Below are 12,124 nucleotides of genomic sequence, written 5' to 3' on the forward strand. Positions count from 1 at the left end.
CTTAAATCTGTTATCCCATGGCACCATCATGGTGGCTGCTGGGCTTAGCCTTGGCCAGACCTTCATCCATCCTGGAGCTGGCTGGCATTGGATCTGTCAGATATGGGCAAAACTTCTGGAAGCATCTCACAGAACCAACCCCAGAAGCCGCCCATGACCAAAACCCTGCCACACTAACCTAACACAAGAGAAACCCAGATCTATTTGAAATCAGCACATACCATCAGCCTTCTTTGTATTCCTATTCTCCAAGCAATGTAACTCACTGGATCCAAGAAATTAAAGCCAGATATTTGGAGTCTGGTTTGCAGGCACAATGGCTGAAACAAAAAACCTATTTAGAGGACTACAAAGCTTTTCAGAGTAGTCCCCACATTAAATATGGCTCTAGGAAGCCTGTCCCTTTGCCAGCCTGGCTGTGTCCCACTGACTGCTCACTGTGGTCTACAATGACATTTCAGTTCAAGAGCACTTCTGAAAGGCATCTCCCATCTGTCCCCAGATATGTATGTGGCTCTGCAACATGAGCCAGTCTTGGAGGGCATTGAGTGGATTCCTTTCAGCTGAACAGGAAAACTGTAGGAATAGCTGTAATACACTCCACTGGCTCTTGGGCCTTCAGTCCAAATGCCTGGGCTGGAACCAGGTGGATGTGAAACCCCTGGTGGGCCAGAGCCCCAGCATCACCCACTTGATGGCTCAGCCTCGCTGCCCTACAGCTGCACTGGGGATGGGCACTGTCCTCAGCCCCGTCACCGCAGCAATCCCGCTCTGCTCTGCTCTGTGGGGACTGGGAACTGGGGCCCCTGGGGATGCCCATACAGGCAATCCAGGGCAACGAGGCAGGAGGTGAGGCAGGGAACAGTTTTACTGTTGGACGGTCAAAGCTTCATCCACTTCGATCCTCTCCAACCAAGGAACAGGCCATGGAGGTGGCAGCTTGCAGTGCTCCCTAATGCAGTTCCCATTCTCCCGAGGAAGAGGAAATTAATCCTCATGGGCCAAGGAATGGGATCCCTTTCCCAGGGGCTTTCCCAGGGCTTGCAGGAGGCACGGTCCCATTTGAGACAAATTCTTCAGGCAGAGCAGAGGAAGGCCTGTAAGGAGTGTGAACATTCCAAAGCACTCTGTGATGTTCCTAATAACCCAAACCACTTAAAAATACACTTCAGTATTTACTGTCAGAGTAATTTATTAGCAGGAAGCATGTTTTGCTGTAAGGCAGACAGTTAACAGAGAATTTCTGTAATTCTCAGTCAGAAGGCCAAATTACTACTGATAGTTAATACCTGCAATTAAAATGATTGTTCTGAAATGAATGAGTCTCAAAATGCATATGGAAATTTCATACAATGTATAAAATATATAACTTTTATATTTTTTGAGTAAATACCTTGCAGTTTTTATGTAAGAAACAAACATCCTAGAGTTGATTTGCAAAATAAGCACTGAAGGAAATGTCCAGTATTCTGCGGCTCTCCCTAGTAAGCAGACAAGCTGAGCAGCACCTACAGAGTCCATAGGCTGAGAGAGGAACCCCATCTGCATTGCTCCTGTTGGTCAAGATAAAGTCCCTACTTTGTAATTCCAGTAAAAATTAAGGTAGGGTTATACTGACGATCAGAGCCTAGAGAAATTTTTGAGCCTCTGGAAGATTCTGTAGAATGTAGTAAGACAGAAATAAAGCCAGGCTTCCAAACCTTCAGCCTTAAAAGGGATTACAAGTTTCACAGAAAGTCTTGTAAAAAAAATCTTCTTTCTAAAAAAAGTAAATAAAAGTAAAGGTAGAATCTTAACTCCTCCTGAAGCAGAGTCTAGCAGCAGCATTCACTGTAGTTATTTCATGTGTGTGATATTTGACTTCATTTACTTCTCTGTGTACCCAGGCCACCTATGATGTTTAAGGGACTTTTCAATTTCAGCTGTTCCTATCAAGATACAGATTTTACTGATTTTGATACCAGCAAACTGATCAGTATAAAACTTGAAGGGGCCTTAAATCTGGTCCTGTTTTTTTCCTTGCTTCTACTTCAAGTAGATGAGCATTGCCAATGGATTATGGAAACAAGGTTTCAGTGGGTGGACTACAGCACACTTTTTATTCTAATTTGGACAGTGTACGCTATCCAGTCACAGCCCTGCTATCCAGTTCCAAGCTTCTCCAAAAACCTAAAAGAAACAAAAAGAACCTATAGATGCATCTAGGACATGATTCCCCTTCTAGGACCTTAGGAAGGGCAGCAAAGACAAGATGCATGAAAGAACTGGGAAAGGGCTGTTTACATATCCTACCAGCAAGAACAGAAAAAGATTTAAAGCATTTGCACTGGAGAGCTCAGCAGAGGAGTGAACAGAAAGTCTTGGGACATCTGCTAAAACAAACAGTTAGAGGCCAGATTCAAAGCAGGAAACAGATGGGAATCAAAAGATTCTGGGTACAACTCTTTGTTCTCGTTATGCATTACTTGGCCCCTCAAAACTAGCAACACTAGACTGCAGTTTCAGGGGCTGTTTCAATGTCACCCTTGTAGTGCAGTCATCCAAGAGAAAGGCACCTGAAAAGATTTGGGCTATTTCACTGGTACAGATTATCCTATCTAAGAAACAACAGGACACTGATGGTTTATTAGCTCCTGTAGTCCTAGGAGCCTGTCACTGAAGATTAACAAAACCTCAACACTAGCAATCTTCACAGGTATGTAGGTGCCAGTGAGATACATACAGTGAAATGCTTTTATGCCTGCCTCCAGAAACTGAGAAAAAGAAAAGCTAATTTCCATTAATTCAGATGGACTGCATGTGAGGAAGCATACAGAGCAGCAAGGCAAGTACCACAAAACTAAACAGCTCTGCTGTATGGTAGAAGTGTGTATGAGAGACAAGATTGGTCTCCAAACCATTTAGCTAGCAATGACTGCTATCCCAATGGTTTTCTGTCCATTATACTGAGAAGCAGGCTGAGAAGCAAAAGCCACTTTCAAGAAGAGAGATAGTTGCTGGTGATTATTTACCTACCATTTCCTAGAAGATTCCCTTGATGATTGTATTTGAAGAAGTACAGCTTATTTCTGCCATTTTCTAGCCCAGAACTTATAAATCCATTCCCTCAATCCATACCACATGCAAATAAGACACCATTTTATTGTTACTCTGATCTACCACCAATGAACTTTCAGTATATTTTTTTAATGTGTTAAAAATGATCAGCCACCCAGTTACTTCCACAGAAAATACAAGCAGCATTTTTTCGCCAGGAGCTTCTAAATTAAAAAGACCTTCAGGTAATGCTGTAAAACATTTAAGACATCATAAATAAACTTATTCTAAAATTCACTTTCCAAACAATAAATAAAACTCTTCCTTATATGAAAGTGCAAACAGGCTGTATTATAAAAAGTACGAAGCAAGACTGCAGGAAGTGCTTAATTATTCAGTAATGACCAAGACACAGTTTCTTGCTTTGGTGCTGCTGGTCATCCAGCGATTTTGTTTTCTGGACCCCATCTAAAGAAAAAAACATGCATGGAGCATTAATACAACAGCAAGCATAGCCTAATACTCAACATGGACAGGGACTGGAGTAACACTGGGGGTGGGGAATGGGGTGGAGATTGTCTTCTTCTCCTTACAGAGGAACATGCAATAATCATTAGCTAACAGGACTACACCAAGGAAAGAGAGGAACTTAAACCAGTGCAGTATTGAAAATGCAGGCACACCACATTAAAGAAAATTGTTAGAGAAATGAGCCCTGTTAAAAGCTGTCAAACAAAGTACCCCAGGATTAATCTTTCTCCAGCTGGGTCATTAAGAGAGAGAGGGACAAACAAGCCCTAACATTTTGCAGTGATCACTAATGCCATAAACACAACTCTGAGCCCTTCCTTCCCTCCCTTCCCCCAGCCCACAAGGAAGTAGCTAACAAAACAACTTCTCCACTAATATATCTCAGTACATGAGAGGAATTTGCTCGGAGTATGTGGCTGTTTGTGTGCCACAAAAACTACCTTCAGTCTGTCTTACACTCCTAACACGGTACTCAATGCATCTTTACACTGCATCTTCATGCTTGAAGCACAAAAATGATTTTTGTGCTTTGAAAAAGCTGCCATTTTCCATGTTGTTTTCCCCTCTGGATGAGTAACATTTTAATGATTGGTAGCTGACAGTAGATGCCTATGATGGGTCTCTTTTGTAGCACAAAAAGGCTTCGAAGTAAGACTTATCTAAACTCTGTTTTGAAAAGATGACAGCTCCCTTGCTACAGGGGTGTATGTCAACAAGGATTTTGTGACTCTAAGGAGTCCAGTCCAATTTATCTTGAAAAATAATGATACTCTTTATAGAACACAATCTAAAAAGTCTTTCTAGAACAAAATTTAAAGCATGATAAAGCAGTCTAAAATTATCTATGTGCCAAACAGCATGTTGCTGACCTTCACAGTAGCATTGCTAGATTTTGCAATGTGTGTCAATGACAAGCATTTTGTTACAAGTTAGTTCACCTATTACAGTTAGTTATTACTATAACAGTTAGCTCATCTATTCAAAAACCTCAGAAAATGTTTCATAGCAAAATTTAACTCACTGAAATCAAGACTAAGACAAAACAATCTCAGAGGGAATCAAGTTGGTTTAAAATGTGATCTCACTTATTGATTGCAGTCATAAAATGAATTAATGAAAAAAATACTTACTTTCCCTGGCTGTAGGGTCATGGAATTCAAGTGCATTAGTGTGCAATGGACTTAACTGCCACTGGTAAAACAAGAAGAAAATGTTTACTTATTCCAGAAGACAGAATAAGGAGCTAAGTGAGACAGGAAAAGTACACTACAGGCCTTCATTGAAAGGCATGACCTGTGAGGTGGGGAATCAAGGACTCCCTCTTGAACGCTCTTGCTTTGAGGACAAATGACTATTACAGGCATGCAGATGTTAAAGCTACTCACACCTGGAGTAGTGCCCTGGAGAGTGCCCTGACTGCAGGTGCACTTGGCCACATTTGAAACCCACCACAGCTCTTTCAGGAGCTGCTGGAAGGGTCAACGAAATCACACAGCGACCTCTGAAATCAGCTGTCATACTATGACAGGGGAGGCTTGGACACAACTTCACCATGTGGAGAGACCACCTCCAACAACAGTGAGTTAGAGGGAAATCCTCCATGTAGGTAGAGAAAACAGAGGGTTTTGCCCCATCCTCTGGCACATGGCACAGCAGTGCTCCCCAGAACTGTGACAGAGTAACCTCTAAATTCCACTCACCTGACTAAACAGCACAGCACTCCTCTGTGCTGGCTGTAGATGACTGCTCACTCTACTCTCCCACCAATGCTGCCCCCAGTTTTTAGAATACAGTGCATTTAGACACTTACTGTAAATTTGCTTACACCCTCAAGTTCACCGAACTTCATATAAGATATATCCGCTTTCTTTTTTCCAGCATCATCATCTCCTGCATAGATCTGCTTGATACCAGCTCCTTTAATTAAAGGGACACATTCATCACATGGACATTTTGTTACAAATATCATGCTTCTCTCATCTGGCTTTATTTCTCGACACCTACAAGCAGTCAGAAAACAGAATTTCAGAGTTTGTATCTTGGTAGTTTTCAATTGTTACAAATTTGATACCTCAAAAAGCAAGCAAAGAAGTGTTATTTAGTCTCAGAAGCAACTTATTCCTAATCAAGTGCACAAGTACACAATGGAATCTGGCTTGGAATCACTATCTGCGAACATCCATCCCATGTCTCCACACCTATTATTGTTGGGAGATTCACCAACTGCCACACTTCCTCAGTTTGGTCTAGCAAGAACCAGAGCCAGTGGCTTGTATCTGAAGATTAACTGAAGGAGCCAATATCATTAAAACCCAAGTTCGTATAAGAAATCTCAAGAAACCCCAGGAGCTGACTGTGCCAATATACCTCCAACTTCTACATCACAGGCATAAAAAATAAAAAAGACTGTGATTGCAATCCACAGTTGATCACAGTGACATCATACATTGTCCTAGTTTGGGCTGGAATACAGTTAATTTCTTCTCAGCAGCTGGTGCAGTGCTGTCCTTTGGATTTAGTATGAGAATAATGTTGAAAACAGACTGATGTTTTAGTTGCTGCTGAGTAATGCTTACTCTGAATCAAGTGCTTTGATTCATATTCTGGCAGTGAGGAGCTGCACAAGAAGCAGGAACGGTGACCCAAACTGGACGAAAGGATATTCCATGATAGAGTCACTCCCAGTATATCAGCTGGGGGAGTTACCAGAAGGGACATTGATCAGAGTTTGGTGATAGGGTAGGGCATTGATCAGTGGCTGGTGAGCAACTGTATTGTGCATTACTTGTTTTTACCTTGGGTTTTATTTTTATTATCATCTACTATTATTAATAAATTTTGTTTCAATTATTAAACTGTTCTTGTCTCAATCTACAAGTTTTACTTTTGATTCTTCTCTGCATTCCACTGGGGCAGGAGGGTGAGCAAGAGGCTGCCTGGTGTGCATCTTCCCTACTGGGCTTAAACCACAACATGCATTTATTGTGGAATTGTTTCCAAACCATCTCATTCTTCTCCGTGGTGAGAATAAACCCATTACCTGAATGTCAGGGCGTTCTGCTCTGCATGGATAATGTATCTGAACTTTCTGATTTCCCGATCTTTTTGCTTATCATCCATGTGTGGAAAATCAGCATATTCAGATCCAACAGGAAAGGCATTGTAACCACAGCCTACAAAATACATTGCTCCTGTTCCATCACAGCCTCTCTGCAACAGTAAACAAAGCATCAAATTTGGATGGTATTGTAACTGAGTTCTAAGTCAAAGTACAGTGGAATGTATACTTTTGCATGATCAGACAGCTCAGCTCTTGCCAACTGCTCCATGCCTGTCTGAAGCTTTTCCACTGAGCCCTGTAGGAACTACACAGGTAAAGTGTAACACCTCTGTTACCTGCACCAGGCTTTTGAGGCTTTCCTTTTGGCAAGTAATACTGACAGCAGGGACAAGAAGTCTGAAGGATTTAGTCCTTAACAATGTACATGATTAAATACAGCTGGAGTTCATCCCTGATGTGCCAGAAATGGTGTTTTGCCGGTCTTTTAACAGACTCAGTGACCAGAGGGATGATAAGAGGCAACTGGTGATTGAAATAAGAAAAAGAAACAAAATAGCCATAAGCAGCTGATGACTGAAGTGTTAAAAACAAATTAAGAATATGTTGCAGCTGCATGAAGAACGAGGCCTCCTGGGATTGGTAACATGCATAAGCAGAGATACAAAGAACAAAAATTTTCTGTTTGGAATGGGAAAAAGCACTGTAACAATATTCACAGAAAAATACAGCTTTGATCTAAAAAGGAATGTGCTAAAGCCCATACAGCATTTAACTGCAACAAATATCCTCAGGAGACTATCAGGCTATAATTGCACTGAGACCTCTCCTAAAAAGAGCTGTAAAGAGGGGCTGTGCAGGACACATGCTGCCTGATCAGCAGCTGTGGCAACACCTTGTAGCCAGGATACCTGGAATAACTGACAATGACTGGGGAAGCAGGTGCCCTGAAAATCCAGAGCTATTACATCCGGATTCCCATTTATTTTAGTAACCGTTGTAGTTACTAAAATAATTTCTACTTCTCCTTCATCTTAAAGCATTACAATGAATCAGTCATTAACTTAGTTACTAAACCTGCGTGTGTGTGCATGAAAAACACAAGTGTATAAACTTAAAGGAAAATAACAAGGGCAAATCCAGTGTATGAATTGTGAGTTCAAGAAAAAGTAACTTTTTCAATACTTACTGATTTTTCCTCTGCCCAAATAATAGCTCCAACTCCCGTTTTATGATCCTCTAAAATACATAACATTTTAGGAGTGAGTAACAAATAAAGCACTTCTGAGTTACCTATACATTAACATATGACATCCTAGAGTAAGGAATAACATTTATTGTTGCTTTGTGAACAGGAGGAAAGAAATGCAGAAAGATTAAAAGCTTGTAAATCATATGAGTCTACTGTAAAAGCTGGGTGTGCTCTTACTGCAAGGCAGTCAATCTAAGATTTTGCTGTGTACATTTGTTCACTAATGAAATGAAGCAACCAACACATGGATAAGAAAATGCATGCCAAGAATATGTGTGGACAGGTTCATGAATGTGAGACAGCCAACTGATAGAAACCTTCTTGTTTACTACTTAATTTAATGACTAAATTTCTGCTATTCTTTAAGTTTACGCTTCTTTGATCTGAAGTCATCTAAAAATTAGTCCTCTTTTATACCAAATTCAGAGACAAAATATTAACAATTGGATTTTGGTGGTGTAGTCTATCACCACCACAGGAAAACTGGTACAGAGCTTTCCTTATGTGACTTGGATGGTTTTTATGGCACTTGAAAATCTTCCCCTAGCTACTGATGAGAATCTTGAGCATATCAAGGAGAAAAACATTTCAGGCTTCCATTGATTAATATTGCAGAACACACTGTTTCCATTAATCATTTCCATCATCCTTAGTATCACTACCATATGCAGTAACTCAAAGAGGGTCTTTCCTCCTATCAAAGCTGTCTTCATCTATATTCTGCATATTTATTAGACACTGATGAAGAGATGATGATAATGACTGATTAAACCAGCACAGAAAACAAATTATGTTCTTGCTCCCTTTATATGCACCTATAAAATAGTGCAAAGCACCTAAATATGTGTGTGAGCTGCTATTTATTTTAATTTCATTGCAGTGCAACAAAAGTTGGCTCAAACCCCAGACCTGAGTCCAGCTAAACACTACAGCTAAACCTGAATTTTGCTGCCCCAAGAGTACTCAAGCTTGGTCATTCCATCTTGTTCTGTATAATGGAAACTGTACAAAGAACTCGTAACTGGTTCCATGAAACTTCTGAATTACATCTAAAAGATGTAATTTCTGCAATTTTTGGAGACAAAATTTGCTGAGGGTACCTGACTTAATAGGTTGGGTTTGGATGGGTGTGTTGGGGGATTAGTTTTGGTTTAAGCTTTGTACATGTACTATTTGTTTGTTTACAATGGTTTAAAAAAAGCAACTATCATATCCAGAGTACAAAAACATCTCTATGGAGTACCACCAAGTTTTCTGTTTCCTGGAAGAACTTATCACTTTCCTGCATTGGTAGCCAGAGAGAATAAAGAAGTTAACAGAAGTCTTCTCTATCAAGAGAGAATCAATAACTATCTTTCTACCTCAGAAACCTGGACATAAAACTCCAGCATCTGTGCAAAGAAAATCCCCACCAGACATATAAGCACTTCCACTAACAACATTAGGACTAGGAGACTTAATATAATGGTACTTAATGTCCTACTGAAGGATATTATTTCAGTGCTTTTTTCTGAAGTGTACATAATCTGCTTGAAATATTGACATTTATTTGATAACAGAAGCATCTTGTGAGACTTCAGTAAAAAGAGCCTCAGAGCAGCTTGAAGAATTTAAATGTCATTCATTTTCAGTTGGGCATTGGACACATTGGCAGGGCAGGGTTTGCCAGCACTGTTATGTGAAACACCTGCACTGATTTCCTCACGAAAAGCTTTCACACACAATACTGTGTGCCCCTGAGGAGTCTTTACTATTATTGTTGCACTCATTTCACACGTGTAGGAATGGCATTGAGCAGCTTGCTCAAGGAAGTATTTGAAAGAATAAGACTGAAATTAGGAACTTGCTCTACTGCTGAGCCCCCTACTGATCATTCCCTCACCCCAGTAATGACTCACCTGTCCGATAGGCAAGCAGCCTGGCTTGTATCATACAGTGCCTGGCCACGTCCTGGGGCAAACACTGATCCTCTGCTTCATTTGTTCGCTGGGATCCACTCCTGTAAAACCCAAAGCATCCAAAGACAGGCACGCTGGCAGCCACTGATGCCAAGACCAAGACAAGATCTTTCATATTCTGTCTAAGGTTGCTGAAGTATGGATTTTCACAGAGGTTCTCCAGTCCCATTGTCATCAATATTTTCTTGTGCATTTCCTCATTTGAAATTAGAAATAAACTTTCATACTCTTTTATTCTCTCTTGCCTACACGCAGTATAAAAGTCAGTGTTATAGTCAGGCTGTGATTTTGCTATTTTCTGAATAAAATCAAACTTGGTGGAAGTTTCTTCAATAAACTGCACCATGTAGCACACCAAAGGCTGAAGCAACACACACACGCGAGCACGGCTGTTTGACTTCAGTCTTTCCACTGCTTTGGCATCCAGCTTTGCATCCTCAGTGCTCATTGGATTGGATACCTCGTTCTGCAAGCTGATTTCAGGATCTGCAGGCCAGTAAGAAATCCTGTTGACCCCGGCTGGAAGAGAAGATAATGCAGCAGAAGGAACCGTGCAAGTGCAGTGGAACATAAAGCTCATATTCAACACACTATTGTCTAACCTTGGTTTTGCTTCTTTAAGGCCCCAAGTCCTCCCTAAGGGGTGTCTAGACAACAAAAATGCTGGTAGATAAAAGTATCAAGGGTTATCCAACTTGATAATCAGACTACAGATAAAAATTTGAGTCACCCAAATTCCCAGATCTTTGTGACTGCCTAATTTTGCATCTTACATCCAAACAGATAAGTTAGCAACACACAAAAATAGTTAGCACTGATAGTTAGCACTCAGCAGCACATTGCTGCTGAGATTAAAAAATCAATATTTGCAGAAGGGCTGTACCAGCAGATCTCATTTCTGGAAATGAATGATCTGGTTTGTCTTCCTATCTCTTGGGAAGTACTCCCTGTGATTTCTGCATAAAAACCCACTCTTCCCTGGGGTCAGTGACAAGCAAAGGGAAAGCAAGGAAAAATACATCCATCTAGGCCTTGTCATCAGGCTTAGGGCTGCTCTGGCAAAGTGCAAAAGGACAGTCAGAACCTCAGCAGTGCATCCCAGCCAAGAGACAAGCACCACCAGTAATAATGGTTGCAAATTACAGGGAAACAGGGTCTTGGCAGCAACCCCAGTTTCTTGACCATCAGCTCCAAGAAATGTACATTCATTTTTTCCTTATGGAAAACATCAATGCACACTACACAAATCAGGGATTGGCATTCACAAGTGGGACAGTCCAAAGAGAAAACAGGCTTTCTGTTTTCAATCACAAGTGTAACATTTACTCCCACTCTACTACAGTCATTGCTTACCATTTACAATCATTTTTAAACAAGTTGAACATGGTTTTCTGGAAAAATAAAGATCACAATTTTTAAGTCTTGATCCGTGTTTAATGAGGGCAATCTGGCCAGCATGCAAGTCTGGACTGGAGCAATGAAGACCAATAATCTTCATATTTTTCACCACAACCAGACCACTCTTCTTTACCTACAGAAAAAGGCATTATTATCATTATTTTACTTTTTTTCAGCATTGATTCCATAAAGGTGTTACACCTCTTCCTTGGATAAGAGTAACCAACCAGCAGTAGAGCACAGAGCTCTTCAGTACAAGCCAATCATTAAACAATCTGCACTTCCCTAAGCATTTTTTCTTGTTGTTTTGTTTTCACATGTGCCAGTTAATATCAGGGTGCCTTATCCCTGTCAAACTCCAAAGAGGGACTTGTCACAAATTCCTGATTTTTTCTGGTCATTTCTTTGCCCTTAACAAAATCCAGAAGCAGCATAGAAGATTCTGTCAATTATAGATGAAACCTTCTCTGAATCAGCCAGCATCTGGAAATGCTCATGAATTTAATTTCTGTCTTAAGCCTGACCATCCTGGGAGCCAATAGCTTCTCTAGCTTTATTTCTGTCTCTTCATTTATGTAATGAATCCTGGTTCTAAAGAATCTTCCATAGAAGAAGTCTGCATACCACAGACAAGAGCTACTACATCTGGATTCCCATGTATTGTGAAAAAACTGGATACAAACTAGTTTGATGAAGCTGGTGAAACAGATCTCTTTATGCAATCCAGCTGCTACTGAACACTGTTGTCTTAGATCTGTAAATTATTCAACTGTTTTGTGGTTACAGAAATGAGACTTCACTAAAGCCCTGCGTACAAGCCAAGTGCCATTTCTAACTGAATTACTAAATTTCAAACTGCTCTTGAAGGCTGTAGCTGCTGTTCATCTATCC

At 40.6% G+C, this 12,124-nt stretch overlaps 1 protein-coding gene across 4 annotated transcripts in view; it reads right to left on the reverse strand.

Moving 5' to 3' along the window:
- Positions 1-1,174: 1,174 nt before the first annotated feature.
- CDADC1 (cytidine and dCMP deaminase domain containing 1) overlaps positions 1,175-12,124 on the reverse strand; it is a 29,594-nt gene continuing 18,644 nt past the window's right edge. For 2 of the 4 annotated variants that reach the window (XM_071448434.1, XM_071448437.1), the window contains exons 3-9: positions 11,189-11,366; positions 9,776-10,354; positions 7,815-7,864; positions 6,608-6,777; positions 5,378-5,567; positions 4,698-4,758; positions 1,175-3,504 (exon numbers count right to left, since the gene is read on the reverse strand). In XM_071448434.1, the coding sequence (XP_071304535.1) occupies positions 3,431-3,504; positions 4,698-4,758; positions 5,378-5,567; positions 6,608-6,777; positions 7,815-7,864; positions 9,776-10,354; positions 11,189-11,366 (1,302 nt within the window). In that variant the 3' untranslated portion in view covers positions 1,175-3,430. The other 2 variants (XM_071448435.1, XM_071448436.1) reach the window with 2 other exon arrangements.

This window comes from Agelaius tricolor, unplaced genomic scaffold, assembly GCF_023055355.1.
Source record: "Agelaius tricolor isolate 1412-34295 unplaced genomic scaffold, bAgeTri1.0.p SCAF_26, whole genome shotgun sequence".
In the NCBI taxonomy this organism is placed as follows: Eukaryota; Metazoa; Chordata; class Aves; order Passeriformes; family Icteridae; genus Agelaius; species Agelaius tricolor.